General features: G+C 47.1%; 1 protein-coding gene across 11 annotated transcripts in view; it reads right to left on the bottom strand.

Annotated features, from left to right (window-relative positions):
- The window catches only part of MAGI1 (membrane associated guanylate kinase, WW and PDZ domain containing 1), a 452,701-nt gene extending 437,621 nt beyond the window's left edge, over nucleotides 1-15,080 (bottom strand). For all 11 annotated transcript variants that reach the window (XM_069736564.1, XM_069736568.1, XM_069736569.1 and 8 more), the window contains exon 1: nucleotides 14,655-15,080. In XM_069736564.1, the coding sequence (XP_069592665.1) occupies nucleotides 14,655-14,943 (289 nt within the window). In that variant the 5' untranslated portion in view covers nucleotides 14,944-15,080. The remainder of the gene's footprint in view (nucleotides 1-14,654) is intronic.
- Between the last annotated feature and the right edge of the window lie 634 nt (nucleotides 15,081-15,714).

The following is a 15,714-nucleotide window of genomic DNA, read 5'->3' as shown; positions in this document are numbered from 1 at the left end:
AAATTTGCAGGTAAATTAACAAAATCAACCAATTGACGATTCCCTGATGATGCCAAATCTGTGGAGAAACACCTAATCTGAGCATGTTGGCTCATCACCACTGACGACAACGACTCTGTGTAGCCCTAGTGTAAACCTCTGGACTCCAAATTTGCAGCACATTTTGCAGGGAGAACTTCAGCCAGCCAGAAAAAAATAGCATTACAGTGTGGATCCCCATGACATCCATTTGCAGTAATAGCCCAGATGACCAGTGACTGTCTTCAAGAGTTGACCCTTAACAGAACAAAAAAGGGGGCAAACCTATAAAAAAAAAAATATACAACCTACAGCTCCATGCAGTGCAGACAATGTAGAGTTCAGCAGCCCCACATCGCTTTATCAGGTCATTAATCAGACTTGGCATGCGGGGAGGATAAAAGGATTGTACAATGTATAGAGCTCAGACACAGCCATAAATAAGCTCCTACATTGTATTAAGTGGAGATGGAGCAGATCTCACTGGGTGGGCATTATGTTACAACACAGCTGGGAAATGGCTGATAGCAACGTACCCAAACAAAAGGGACGGGCAATATTTTGCTAATTACTCCCAATTTTCTCTCGCCCCGCTTTTCCCCCCAATTACATGCCTACGCTCCCTAGTTACTGTAAATCTAGGGGATGAATAGCACACGTGCATTTTAGCATTCTGCACCGTTAGGTCTTGGGACAGGAACTGACAAAAAGTAATGATCTGATCACTCCGGAGAATTTTGGATACATGGAGTGGTATTGCTGCATGTGTGCACCCAGTTTGACAGCATATGCGGTCCCCATGGATCCATATTGCCTATGGTGCCACCATGACAGTTCTGTTCTCTGTGTGCACCTATGTGTGACTATGAGCCGAAAAGTCAGCGGCTCCTGCTGTTCTGGACCAGACCTATTCCTCCATAGACCTATGAGTGGACGCCATATAAAATGACATTTGTATAGCTATAAAAATTATTTCATAGATGAATGAAACTTGGCACTCAATTTTTGAGAAGAAAAGCTTCTTAGTTTATTGATGCATCCAGACCAACAAAACCGCTAAACGTTTTCGGTCCACACCGGACCTTCATCAGAGCGTTTCTTAGACATTGACTGGATGAGGAAGCTAATGAGCGTCAGCCAGAGCACGGGATATAGGAGCTGCAGTCTGCTGCAGGATCACAAAGGAAGGTGAAGCGCCAGAGGAGAGGCACAAAGCCTGGAGGGAGTAACGGCGCTGGATCCTGAGCGCTAGTAGTGCAGAGCAGAGGAGAGACTGCAGCTCCTATATCCCGTGCTCTGGCTGACGCTCATTAGCTTCCTCATCCAGTCAATGTCTAAGAAACGCTCTGACGAAGGTCCGGTGTGGACCGAAAACGTTTTGCGGTTTTGTTGGTCTGGATGCATCAATAAACTAAGAAGCTTTTCTTCTCAAAAATTGAGTGCCAAGTTTCATTCATCTTTAATATACGGGGTGGACACCCTACTTGAGCACCGCCAACCCTCATATCTACTGAGTGCCGTGTTTCCTTACCATATAAAAATTATTTCAACATACCCAAATACAACTGTCTGCAGATGGAGTTTTTCTTCTTTTTTAGGTTAAGTTTCCACAATGAGTTTTTGACCCGGTCTAGTTTCACTGCACAAAAAATAAATAAAAAAAATACGTAGCATCTTAGGCCGGGTTCACATTTGCGTTTCTGTGTGCAGCGTTTGATCCGCATAGATCCGCATGCATCATGCGTACATATCTTTAACATGGTGTATGCCGGGACATGCGTTTGCATGCGCATGCGTCGTTCTGCAGTGTGCGTCGGTGTCCGGCGAACGCAACATGTTGCATTTTTTTGAGGCATCAATTATGCGCAGCCATGTGTACGTAAAAAAAAAAAAGCGCATTACTGTCTATGGGAACGCATGCGTACGCATGCGTTCGATGCGCTTGTGTACTTCGGAACTGTTTTCAGACACGCCCTCCTGGAAATATCGAATACATGCGCATAAACAACGCAAACGCAGGCAAAAACGCATACAAACGCATGCACACGCCGTGTTTTTTTTTTTTTTTGCCATCATGTGGATAAAAAAAAAAACGCTGCGTAAACATGCATTAAATGCTGAAAATCCACAGGTGAAAACGCATGTGCGTTTTTAATGCATTATCGCTGCGGAAATGTACAAATAACACACGATTCCCCACATGACTGTATCAATAAAAGGCAAAACCAAAGACGTATTTAAAAAGAAAAAAAAGCTTTATGCAGATGGTCCAAGCACGGACTGCAATACCCGACCCGAGCATCACAGTTGCATATGTCCACAAGGCTGTGACACTCGGTAGAGACGTGGTCAGTCCGTGCACTATGGTCCATGCTCGGACCCATTTGCACGGATGTCTGTATGAGACCTTAGCCTGATGAACTGGAAGTTGAGAATACGTTTTTTAATATTCTGAGACCAAACTAGAGCCCTTTGTAAAATCAAAAATTGTTGACAACCCTCTCCAAATGGTTTATTTTGATGGTTTGGGTGGCACAATGTTGATAGTCTACAGGACTGTTCACGTGTCTGTTTTTTTATTTTTTTTTTTGCAGACCAATTGTGCATTAAAAAAAAAAAAAAAAAAAAAAAGGGGGCATACCCTTTTTTGATAAGTTTTAAACCATTCGAGTGAATGGATTCATGAAAAAAAAAAAAAAAGGAGGTTAGATTATACTCACCCAGGGGTGGTCCCAGTCCGGTTCAGGTCTGATGGGCGTCGCGGTCCGGTCCGGGGCCTCCCATCTTCTTACGATGACGTCCTCTTCTTGAATTCACGCTGCAGGCCTCTCTGACCTTTTCTGGCGCCTGCGCACTGGAGTACTTTGCCCTGCTCTCAAGAGGGCTGATAAAGTGCGCCTGCGCAGGAGCCACGACAGGAAGTAAGGAAGAGGACGTCATCGCATGAAGATGGGAGGCGCCAGACCCGGACCGTGACGCCCATCGGACAGGACCGCCGCTGGGCGAGTATAATCTGAGATTCCCTTTAACGGACTACCTGACTCCTAAGCTTTGTTTAGAAACAAGAGGTCAATTTTGCAGGAGTCATGAGTCACTGCAAAAGTCTATTGCAGTGGGGAGGAGAGGATTAGCTGGGTCAGGAGGGGAATGATAAATGCAGGGAAAAGAGACTTCCTGTTTCTACAAAGAGCAGAGAAAAAGAGAAGAATTAGCTGGGCAGAAAGGAAAAATGAGCAATTGTAAGTACACAGTGCCATATAATATGATGCTATATAATCTTGAATCCCCCTCCGTTAATTGAAATGGGGGGGGGAGGGACAAGTTGCTAAGTAGCCCTATCCTTGCCTGCTAGTCTCCATCTTCACTGACCATCCCAAAGTGGACAACGATGGGGGAAGTTGATGCATCATCCATGGAAAAACCATCAGAAACATCACAGAATTGAACCGTCCATGTGCGGCTTCTATCACTACCAACACCTATGCCTGGGAGGAAGATTTTGGTGTCTGCACACATTCTCATCTACTTGTTTTCCATCTATCTAGTTCCTGTAAAACAAGAGCTGTCAATCAAAGAAGGAGGATGGTGGTCATGGATGGAAAACAAGTTTGGCCACACCAAGGGTGCACCGAGCGCATGTACTTGGTTTCAAAGATCATTTTGTGGATATATATAAAAAAAAAAAAAAAAAAAAAAATCGACACCTCCACCAATCAGCTGTTAGCAGGTCCCACGAGGCACATGCAGCCAACACAGCGCCTTACACTGTGTAGTGGTCGTTCTAGGATACTGCAGCTCCCACTGAAGTGACTACACGACCGAGTTGATTTCCACAAAAACTGGAGCCAGATGGTTACATTGTGAAAGTTATTGTTTGATCGTATGAAACAAAGTTCCTGCAGATGAAATTCCTGAGTTGTATAAGCGAAACCTAATCTTTTCTTCCTTCTCAAGTGCACTTATCGATTGTCAAAAAAAATATTATTTTTAACCCTTTACATTGCTAAACCGCAATTCCTTGCCATAGTATTTGCTTTTACTTCTTGAATACCTCCAGACGCAGCTCAACCAAGCTGAGCATGCATGTGTATTGTGAGGGGGTGGGTGGCATTTTGACGCCTCTTTTGATTAGTAGCCCCCACGAAGTCTGGCATGTTGCGAGGTCATGGGCACCAGGAATGGCACTGGTAATACAAGGTGCTCTATCAATGTGGCAACTGGATCCAGATGCTATAGATCTTGCTTTATCTAAAATTTAGAAAATATGCACTTTTGACAATTTTTGGAAATTAATTCAAATGAAGGAAAAAAAAAAAAAAGAGCCACCTCTCCACTGACAGCAGCGCGCGTTGGGGCCCAGCAACGGGGCCTCCATCTGTAATCCATTTATGGCATAACCCGTGGGTATGCCATGACAGTATGCAATTGGAAAACCAAATTTAAGATAACCAGTACGATGTGACCCTGTTAGTAGGTGGGGGTGCCAATCACATCCGCGGCCAAACCTATGCAGTCATTACTGATAAGCGAACGTCCTCGGACAGGGTGTTATTCGAGCATGCTTGTGTGCAGAGGGTCTTCGGCATACTCGAATAATATGTTTGAGTCCCCGCCGGGTGCATGTCTCATAACAAACAAACAGCCTAACAAACAGCCAATCCCTGCATGTGTTGTGGCTGTCGAACAGCCGCGGGGACTCGAGCACATTTTTTTGATGACGCCGAAGTCACTCACTTAGCACCCGAGCATGCTCACATAACACCTTATCCGAGCACGCTCATTCATCACTAGTAGTCATCAGAGCAAGATCTAGGTTTAGCAAAAAAAGGTGAATTAATAGGAGCCAAACCCACCAGGATCCAACCCTGCCCCCACTATTATTTTTTTTGGTCTAGGGGCCTGCACTATCTCCGATCCAGCCCTGGCCTGACCATTTTAGATATTTCCTGTCCTCTACAGTTTCACACTAGATTTCTGTGTTCCTGTACAAAGTCTAGTCTGTGACTACTGATACGGCGTGCCCTTTTCACCTGCCGAGGGGTGCGCTTTATCCACTATCACATTCCAGCTGTAGAAATCCTTCTCATTTTCTGTTCACATGGAAAAAAAATCCGAGGTCGTACAAAGAAGAACCGAATCTGCACTAATTACCCCGGAGTTCCAGTAGCAGAATGTTACAATAAAGACATATCGCTGAAAAGGACAGTTACCCAAAGAGACACCGAGAAAATAATGATATCAAATGATGGTGCCAAGGACACAATTATTCTTCAGAATCACTGGGGACTCTTGTTTCCTTCTCCGTCAGTAACATCAATATTTTTTTTTTTTTCATAAAATAGTATCACAAAGTGACGGAGGCCAGCACAGAGCAGCCATTGTTCGCCCTATAGTCCCAGGAGAGGGGTGCAAGATGAGGAGACGTGAATTTGTTTTGAACTCCGACGATTGCAAATAGTGACCACATCAAAAGAAGTCGACTACAGTCCGGGGCTGTTAAACCGCAAAAGCGGCTTCCAAAAACATAACCGAGTATCTGTATAGAGTTATCGTGAAACTCCCTACAATATCACAGCTGCTAGAAATCTTATAGTCTAGGATCGGGTTTCTATTTTTCCATGACTTTCCCTTGCCCCCACCAACATAGGCCGTACAGACCTATTTAAAAAAGGGCAGATTCCCAAACTGTAGGTTTGTACACAGTGGGTCCTCCATAAGACATTTACGTAAATTGGTTGTCTACTTAGAAATATGTATCGCTCTTTTAGGGGTGTCTCATTTATGACATAAAATGTCTGAAAGACAAGGGATCAAGACGGCCGCCGCCTGGAACAAGGGATCAGGGACGACCGCCGCCTGGGACAAGGGATCAGGGACGACCGCCGCCTGGAACAAGGGATCAGGGACATCCACCGGCTGGAACAAGGGATCAGGGACGTCCCCCGCCTGGACAAGGGATCAGGGACGACCGCCGCCTGGGACAAGGGATCAGGGACGTCCCCCGCCTGGACAAGGGATCAGGGACGACCGCCGCCTGGGACAAGGGATCAGGGACGTCCGCCGCCTGGAACAAGGGATCAGGGACGACCGCCGCCTGGGACAAGGGATCAGGGACGACCGCCGCCTGGGACAAGGGATCAGGGACGTCCGCCGCCTGGGACAAGGGATCAGGGACGACCGCCGCCTGGGACAAGGGATCAGGGACGACCGCCGCCTGGGACAAGGGATCAGGGACGACCGCCGCCTGGGACAAGGGATCAGGGACGTCCGCCGCCTGGGACAAGGGATCAGGGACGACCGCCGCCTGGAACAAGGGATCAGGGACGTCCGCCGCCTGGGACAAGGGATCAGGGACGACCGCCGCCTGGGACAAGGGATCAGGGACGACCACCGCCTGGAACAAGGGATCAGGGACGACCACCGCCTGGAACAAGGGATCGGGACATCCACCGGCTGGAACAAGGGATCAGGAAGACCACCGTTCTGTAGATTAGTGCAAATCCCAACTCATCTCTATCAGACATTGATGACTTATCTTTTCCATTGATCTATTGTAATCACTGGGAAAATCAAGTGGAAAGTGTTTTGTTTCCCTGCATCGCCCCTACAGGGGAAAAAAATAGGAATTACTCAGTTCTCAGACATTTAGAATAAAAAGGACATATACGGAGGGCAAGGACTCAGAAATGGCTATAAAGAGTTTGGAACTGAATGATTGGAGAAGACTCTGGTTTTGCTAAATCTCAAGTCAAGGTTCATTAAATGGTTGGACATGGACTAAGAAGGTGACTACCTTCCAACAGGCGACACAAGAGAGACAGCTTTCATGTTCTTGAAGAAGAGCTAGCTTGCATATCTTTTTTCCCCATGCACCTTGACAGTCTCCTCAAGTCAAAACTGTTCCACCTAGCCAGTTCTCATTGAAAGCCATGTGCAGACATTTTTGGTCCTCAAGAGCAAGAGACGCACTATATAGCCCACTGGCAGACACAGACCGAAGAGGGCCCCTGTGCAAGAACAAGATGTGGGTCCTTTGTAATCAAAAAGCTCATCACACTGCAAAATTTCACCTGCTTTGAAGGTGAAAATAGGCCCCCTTACCTCTTGGGCCCCCGTGCAGCTGCACAGGTTGCACCAATAATATGTCCGCCCTTGACGTAGCCACCCTAGCTAATAGATGAGGGCATGAACTCAGAATTCTCCGTATGACGTGTGATTTTGTTATGACAGATGGACACCAAAAGTTGAAACCAGAAATACTAGTTAATCCAATATAACAAGGTATGCGAATACCCTGACGTATACATAACTATGAGCTAAAGTTCACCCAGAACCACCAAAGATGAGAATTTTTTTTATAAAAGAAGGATGCAATGAATACATTTTCATTATACAATATTTAACCAAGTTTAGCAAGTTATCCTCTAAACTGTAGATAACTTTGAAATGCATTTGGGCCTCCCATCTAACCAAAAAGGGAGGATTTCTTTTAGAACAGAGCCCATGTACAAGGTTATTTGACCAGATTTTTTTGGTAAATTGTACATTCTCTGCAGGTCTAACACAGTGAAGGGGTTAATTATATATTCCCTGATGGGTTAGTGTAGGGTAAAGAGTTACTACTAAATTATCATTCCCAGGTTAGGGGTTCTGAGCAACTTACCAGTTTGCAACCCCCTAAAACCAATCCCTAATATGAGCCAGTTTGCACCATGCTAGGTGCCCACAACCATTTCTCTTCGTCCAAGGAAAATGACCCCATTATTCTAGTTAGACTTTGTGGCATTAGATTTTCTTGGAGGTGGAGAAACAAAAAAAAAAAAAAAAGTTTCTCCAACCTCTCCATTCTGTCGGCCCATGAAAAAAAATCGTACCGCACTCGGATGTCACCCAAGTGCATCCAATGTTTTCCATGGACCCATAGACTGGCATTGCCGATTTTGATCAGACATTCGGATATGTCACAGAGGGGCATGAGGAAAAAGAATTGGACATGTGCACAGACCCATAGAATAACAGGGGTATGAGGGATATCGGTGAAAACCACAGATAGCGGAATCCGAGAAAATCTGTTGTGTGCATGAGCCCTAGAGTTCACAAAAATATAACCAGGGCCCTGGTCCAGTGGCCACCGGACCAGAGCCCTCAATGCCTCTTCTGATTAGTAGGATCAGCGTGACATACGTATGACATTGTGCTGAGCCCACTAATTAGAAGAGGCACCAGTGATGGTCGTAAGCAGGAAGGTCACAGGGCGCTGGTCCAGTGGCCACACCGACAGTCCATAACCACCGGACCAGAGCCCTCAATGCCCCTTCTCATTAGTAGGATCAGCGTGACGTCCGTATGACATTGTGCTGAGCCTACTAATCAGAAGAGGCACCAGTGATGGTCGTAAGCAGGAAGGTCACAGGGCCCTGGTCCAGTGGCCACACCGACAGTCCATAACCACCGGACCAGAGCCCTCAATGCCCCTTCTCATTAGTAGGATCAGCGTGACGTCCGTATGACATTGTGCTGAGCCTACTAATCAGAAGAGGCACCAGTGATGGTCGTAAGCAGGAAGGTCACAGGGCCCTGGTCTAGTGGCCACACCGACAGTCCATGGCCACCGGACCAGAGCCCTCAATGCCCCTTCTCATTAGTAGGATCAGTGAGACGTACGTATGACATTGTGCTGAGCCTACTAATCAGAAGAGGCACCAGTGATAGTCGTAAGCAGGAAGGTCACAGGGCTGGTCCAGTGGCCACACCGACAGTCCATGGCCACCGGACCAGAGCCCTCAATGCCCCTTCTGATTAGTAGGATCAGCGTGACATACGTATGACATTGTGCTGAGCCTACTAATCAGAAGAGGCACCAGTGATAGTCGTAAGCAGGAAGGTCACAGGGCTGGTCCAGTGGCCACACCGACAGTCCATGGCCACCGGACCAGAGCCCTCAATGCCCCTTCTGATTAGTAGGATCAGCGTGACATACGTATGACATTGTGCTGAGCCTACTAATCAGAAGAGGCACCAGTGATAGTCGTAAGCAGGAAGGTCACAGGGCTGGTCCGGTGGCCACACCGACAGTCCATGGCCACCGGACCAGAGCCCTCAATGCCCCTTCTCATTAGTAGGATCAGCGAGACGTACGTATGACATTGTGCTGAGCCTACTAATCAGAAGAGGCACCAGTGATGGTCGTAAGCAGGAGGGTCACAGGGCCCTGGTCCGGTGGCCACACCGACAGTCCATGGCCACCGGACCAGAGCCCTCAATGCCCCTTCTCATTAGTAGGATCAGCGAGACGTACATATGACATTGTGCTGAGCCTACATCAGAAGAGGCACCAGTGATGGTCGTAAGCAGGAGGGTCACAGGGCTCAGGTCCGGCGGTCATAGGCTACCACCGTGGTCTGTTATATGGTTGCAGGAAATATAGTGGAGTTAGAAGTTAGTCCATTTATCACACTGGCTTCTACCGAGTCTTCTGTACATTTACACATGTAAGGTACGTATATTACGTAGAGGACAAGACCTGGGCTAAATGACGAGTGGCTATTACATGCGATACAATAATGACATATTGCCAAAAGGCAACCGACTGAAAACTTCTATAGATCAAGCATATCCATGACGAAAATAATACTACCCAGATGGGGGATGGGAGGACGGTGCACAATAGGACAGTATCGCTCCCCTAGAGAGGATGAAATATTAGCTTTGGGGAGACCATGTGCAGGACGGTGTCATGAACATGCACCAGGACCCGAATCAGAGTCATGAGAAGAGTAATTGGGGTTTGCAGACATCTATAGCTACATTTAAGGTTTATTTGGGGACTTTACATGAGTAGTGGACACATGAAAGAGGGTCCCTGTTTGTGATGAGCGAACGTGCCGGGATAACGTGTTATCTGAGCATGCTCGGGTGCCATCTTGGACGTGCTCGAATAATATGTCCGGCAGCTGGAACACATGCAGGGATTGCCAAACAAACAGGCAATCTCCGCATGTGTTGCGATTCTCTAACAGACACAAATCATGCAGCCGCGGGGACTCGAACATGTTATTCGAGCACGCCCAAGACTCTTGGATGGCACCTGACCCGGGAACATTCGCTCATCACTAGTCCTGAGCAAGTCTAATAGCTCATCATAATGCACAAGCCCACCTGCTATAGGGATGGAAGTGGACTTCGCCCCTCCTGGGCCCCTGTTGGCTGCAAAAGTTGCACCAATGGTATGTCCGCCCCCGATTCAGACGTTCCCCCCCCCCGATTCAGACGTTCCCCCCCCCCAACAGAGCAAATGGAGCCCAAAACCTGAAACTTACCTATTTTTGATTCTTAATGCCCATGTTGTATGGACCCAGTTCACTTGCCATGGACAAAAATCACATTGAATCCATGAGAAAGAAAGATGGTGACGGATTGAACACAGGGCATATTTTTTTAATTTTTTTTTTTTTTGGGGGGGGAGGGGGGGGGAATATAAAGTACGGTACATTGCAGATGGACTATTCAAGGTCTCACTGTGCCCATGGGGCATTATGGACTCCAAGACTTTGCTCAATGCCCTGATAAACCCTTTTGAACTGATGGTCTCCTTCAGATTACCACCCGCTAGCTGTGTTTTCTTAAGCTTAATGAATGAGGTAGGAAAGCAGACCTTGAGGTGTTAATTAGGAGGCAGATAATGAGATTGACACTTTAGGAGTGGAAAGTGCTTATCTGGAGTAGTCCCATCCCATATCCCCTCCCTGATTGATAGTGTATTTGTAGCCACAAGGCCAGCAGAGTCACAAGGTGCAGTTCTCCAATACAGGAGCTGATGTAAAGGTAAAACAAGAAGGCACCAGGTGGTTCCTTTGACTCTAAATTTTATTCCATTGACTGACGGGCTGATTAGAAAGTCGTTGTAAGGGACCACAAACCTATCAGAAAGCGGTCATCAGCCAAACATAGGTCCAGTTATCTCTCCTGGCTCCACCATACACATGTGCTAGGACCAGCATGTGTTTCCGACAAGAGAAAGACGCTGCCAGACTAATATGGCAGCGTCTTATTTCCCCTAAAAACAAAAAAGGATCCTTCTCTCTCGACATATATCATCGAGGAGAGTTAGGAGGTCAGATGATCCCATCGAACAAGATCGATATCACACTCAAATTGGGCTTGTATGTGACAGGAACAGATAGCTAGGCAACTATAGAGGCCAGTAACAGAATATATCAGGAGTGTATGGATTGTCTGGTTATATAATAAGAGGAGAATGTTGGCATATGAAATGGACGGTATATTCAAAGTAATGATATCAGGATGAAGGCAAGCTCTTGGAACCAGTTTTTCTAAATTTTCATTTTGCAAAACCAAGAGTCCACTGTTGTGATTACATGAAGTGGTGGAGCTAACATATGGATGTCCCCAAGGCTGACAAAATCCTCAGGTGTGACTCATGAGCGCTGGGTGGAGGTTACAGGCGAGTTCTATCTGTACCGTGCAGGGAACAAATATTGACACAGAAAACCTTAAGGACGCGCGTCGAGGTAGAGGGATCACGTGATGCAGAGTTACAGGCCTTCACCTGACCGTAGGCCATTGGCCTTAAATCACACTTTTGGAATAATTTAACACATGTAAAACATGTCGTCTCAGGACGGAGAGTGACATAAAACATAGCAAAAAAGAAAATCCCGACAATGATCACAAACAAAAGGGATTTTCCAACTCATAAAAGCTTTAAAGATAAAACTGAGAAATGGCAACTTCAAGATCATTCATTTGGTTCTTTTCCATTCAAAAGGGAATTTTCCTTTATGATATCCGTGCCGCGTCATTTATAAATCCACCGTGACAACTTGGCCAAACGTCTCCCATATTCTAAACCATAACAATAAACACGAGAGTAGAAAATATCAATTATTCCTTGCGAGGAGCGGCTGCCATCATTCACTTGCTCGGATCCTTGCACATCTCACCTGAGAGTGTTAACGGTTTAGCAATGTGGGGAATGTGCGGAGCCGGGAAAGATATTTTTAACGCTGCACAGTGCAGAGAACACTACTATAATCCAATCATGGAAAAAAAGAAGGAAACCAATGACTATTGCTGGATTTACACCAACATCAAGAATCCAAAACATTCCAAAATGTATCATCAGAGCAGAACGCAACAGTAGAATGGGCTGGTAATTATCTGGGCGTACAATGGACACATGACTACAAAGTATAAGAAAATGCAGCAGAGCCGGATTTGTTATTTAAAGAAGTCCTTTTCCGCCCCTTCTCCCTTTATTTGCTTTTATACAGTTATTAGTGGGGTCAAAGTAGAACCTTTAGTGCCCCAAACAGACCAATTGTTTCAATAGGTGCCTTGTAATATGGCCTGACCGCTCATTGAGGGGGTTTCATCTCTAAGCCAAACGATAAAAGCAGTTAAATGGGTGGTCCGGTGAAAACTAGTTATTCTGTACCAACATTATAGGCGAGAACTAGTGATGAGCGAACGTGCTTGGATAAGGTGTTATCTGAGCATGCTCGAGTGATAACCGAGAGTCTTCGGCATGCTTGAAAAAAATATGTTTGAGTTGTCGCGGCTGTATGTCTCGCCAATGTGTGACAGCCACAACACATGCAGGGGTTGTCTATTTGACAAACAGTCGCGGGGACTAGAACATATTTTTCGAGCACTCTTAGCACCCGAGCATGCTCATGTAACACCTTATCCCAGCACATTCGCTCATCGCTAGCGAAAACTTATTTATTAGTGGTAGTCGAAAAGGAAGGACCAGCACCGATCGACAGAATGGAGCGACAGCAGCTCCATATATTCCCTATGGCGCTTCCAACTGCTGAGCGCAGTGTTTTTTTTCCCCGCAGCCCCATAGAGAATGTCTTGTTTTGGGATCCACACCCACCGATAATTGATTAAAAAAATCGATTGATCACAGGTTGCAAAAAAAAACCTTTCAGGTGAGCAAGATTTGTCACCGTGTATCATATCATGTACGTCGATCAAGACGACAGCAAACTTTTTCATCAACTTTATCAGCAATTTTCCCTGTGATATCACTTTTTACATGGGACTGCAGGTAAACCCACTGCACTATCCTCCTAACACAGTCTTGTCATGGTGCACAAAGGGAGCAGTTAAGGCTTCCTGCCATAAGGATACGCTCCCACGTGGAACTTTTCGCTGATTGTTGTTGCACAGTTTCGGCACCATTTCTGTACCCATTACGTAAAATAAGTCACTTGCATTAAAAAAAATAAAAAATAAATACACGTAAAAAAAAAATATATAAAAATCACCAAAAACTCGTATAGGGAACGTAGACTTAGGGCTCATTCAGATGTCCGATTTTTTTTTTTTCTGAGGATGAGAAAATGGGACCGATGATTCTGATCGGACTGTAGTATGAGCGTCATCAGATTTTTTTTTTTTTTTTGTACGCGGAGAAATAAAAAAACACCTCCGTCGTGAAATTCGGATGTCATCTTGAGTGCAGTCCGATTTTTGTCGCAGACCTCATTGACTTGCGTTACCGAATTTGATACTACCATCGGATCAAAAAAAATATATATATTAATAACATTTTAAAAAAAATTAAATAAAAATGGGACAAGTCTACGATATTTGCGGTGGAAGGGAAAAAAAATGAAAATGGATAAATAAAATAAAAACTAGACACATGGCCCTATAGGTACGATTGCAAAAATCGGATGTCTGAATGAGTCCCAACACGTGCAGCCCCTTCCCCATCATTTTCAGGATCGAAGGGGGGGGGGGGGTCCCAACAGTCAGAGCCCCATGATTAGGGGGGGGGGGGCCAACAGTCAGAGCCCCATGATTAGGGGAGGGTCCCAACAGTCAGAGCCCCATGATTAGGGGGGGTCCCAACAGTCAGAGCCCCATGATTAGGGGGGGGGGGCCAACAGTCAGAGCCCCATGATTAGGGGAGGGTCCCAACAGTCAGAGCCCCATGATTAGGGGGGGTCCCAACAGTCAGAGCCCCATGATTAGGGGGGGGGGGGTCCCAACAGTCAGAGCCCCATGATTGGGGGGGGTCCCAACAGTCAGAGCCCCATGATTAGGGGAGGGTCCCAACAGTCAGAGCCCCATGATTAGGGGAGGGTCCCAACAGTCAGAGCCCCATGATTAGGGGGGGGGGTCCCAACAGTCAGAGCCCCATGATTAGGGGGGGGGGGTCCCAACAGTCAGAGCCCCATGATTAGGGGGGGGGGGGTCCCAACAGTCAGAGCCCCATGATTAGGGGGGGGGGGGTCCCAACAGTCAGAGCCCCATGATTAGGGGGGGGGGTCCCAACAGTCAGAGCCCCATGATTGGGGGGGGGGGGGGGTCCCAACAGTCAGAGCCCCATGATTAGGGGGGGGGGGTCCCAACAGTCAGAGCCCCATGATTAGGGGGGGGGGGGTCCGAACAGTCAGAGCCCCATGATTAGGGGGGGGGTCCCAACAGTCAGAGCCCCATGATTAGGGGGGGGGGTCCGAACAGTCAGAGCCCCATGATTAGGGGGGGGGGGGTCCCAACAGTCAGAGCCCCGTGATTATACAAGAGGGAATATCCCTTTAACTGACAGTTGAGCCCTGCTACGTTTGTATTAACCCTTCACAGAGAGGGCTCTCACCTACCTTGCCGCACAGCTGTGATGGGGACCTGCTCCCCGCAGCTCCTCACCATCTCCAGCACGTCGTACCGGGGCAGTCCTGACACCGGGACCCCCGCCACCTCCAGCAGCAGCTCCCCGCCCTGCAGCTTGCCCTCTCCGTCCTCCACCTCCCCCAGGTAGAGGAACTCTCCGTCCTCCGCGCCCCCCAGCAGCGGCGGCAGGCTGAGCTCGCCCCCGGAGCCCCGGCCGCTCACCGCGCACTGGTGCACCCTGCTCGTCCAGTGGTTCTTCTTCTGGAGCACTTTGGCCATAGTGCCCGGGGTGGTCGGAAGCTTGTGGGGGCTCCGCAGGTGACAGATCACAGTCAGGTCATCCCTGCCCAAACTTTTTCTATCCAGATCCTTGTTTGCAACTTTTCTTTTTTCTATCCAGATCCTTTATCCAGGGACCCCAGCCATCCTGTTATTCCAATCCACAAAAACTTTTTGTTGTTGTTGTTCCCCCCCCCGATCCTGTGCCTTTTTGCAGATAGGAAGAGACTTTGATGCAGCTATTTCCTCACGGTTCCTTTAAAGAGATACAAAGGTTTCATTCCATCCTGTCCCTATGATCCATGCACAGCAATGGAAACCGGCACGCATGCGCGCTGGCACTCACCTCTCCCTCCCCATTTACACACACACTACATACACAGGAGCAGCACTCTCCTCCTCCTCCTCCTCCTCTTCGCCCTCTTCCCCCTCCCCTCCAGGACACAGCACACACACAGCTACCAGGTCCTGCAGAAAAGGGGTGCACAGTATGGGGGGAAAGGAAAGGAGGGTACAGTGACCTTTTTACTGAAATAAGTCATTAATCAAAATTAGCTCCAAATTAACACCTCCTGGATAAATTATTAGGATAGATGACTGCAGCCTGATTGATTTGTTTATTAACTCATCAGCTGCTGCAGAAGCTCTTGAGAGGGTGAAATCTTGAAGTCCCAGACAATGCAGTAATGACAATATTTACAATAGAATGTTTGTGTTCCAAGAATCCAAAGCAAGCATTGTTATCATAAACAACACCATTAACTATTTATG

The sequence above is a fragment of the Ranitomeya imitator genome, chromosome 8, assembly GCF_032444005.1.
Source record: "Ranitomeya imitator isolate aRanImi1 chromosome 8, aRanImi1.pri, whole genome shotgun sequence".
NCBI classification, from domain to species: domain Eukaryota; kingdom Metazoa; phylum Chordata; class Amphibia; order Anura; family Dendrobatidae; genus Ranitomeya; species Ranitomeya imitator.
Note: the sequence above shows the minus strand (reverse complement) of the source record. Positions and strands in the feature narration are given on the sequence as shown.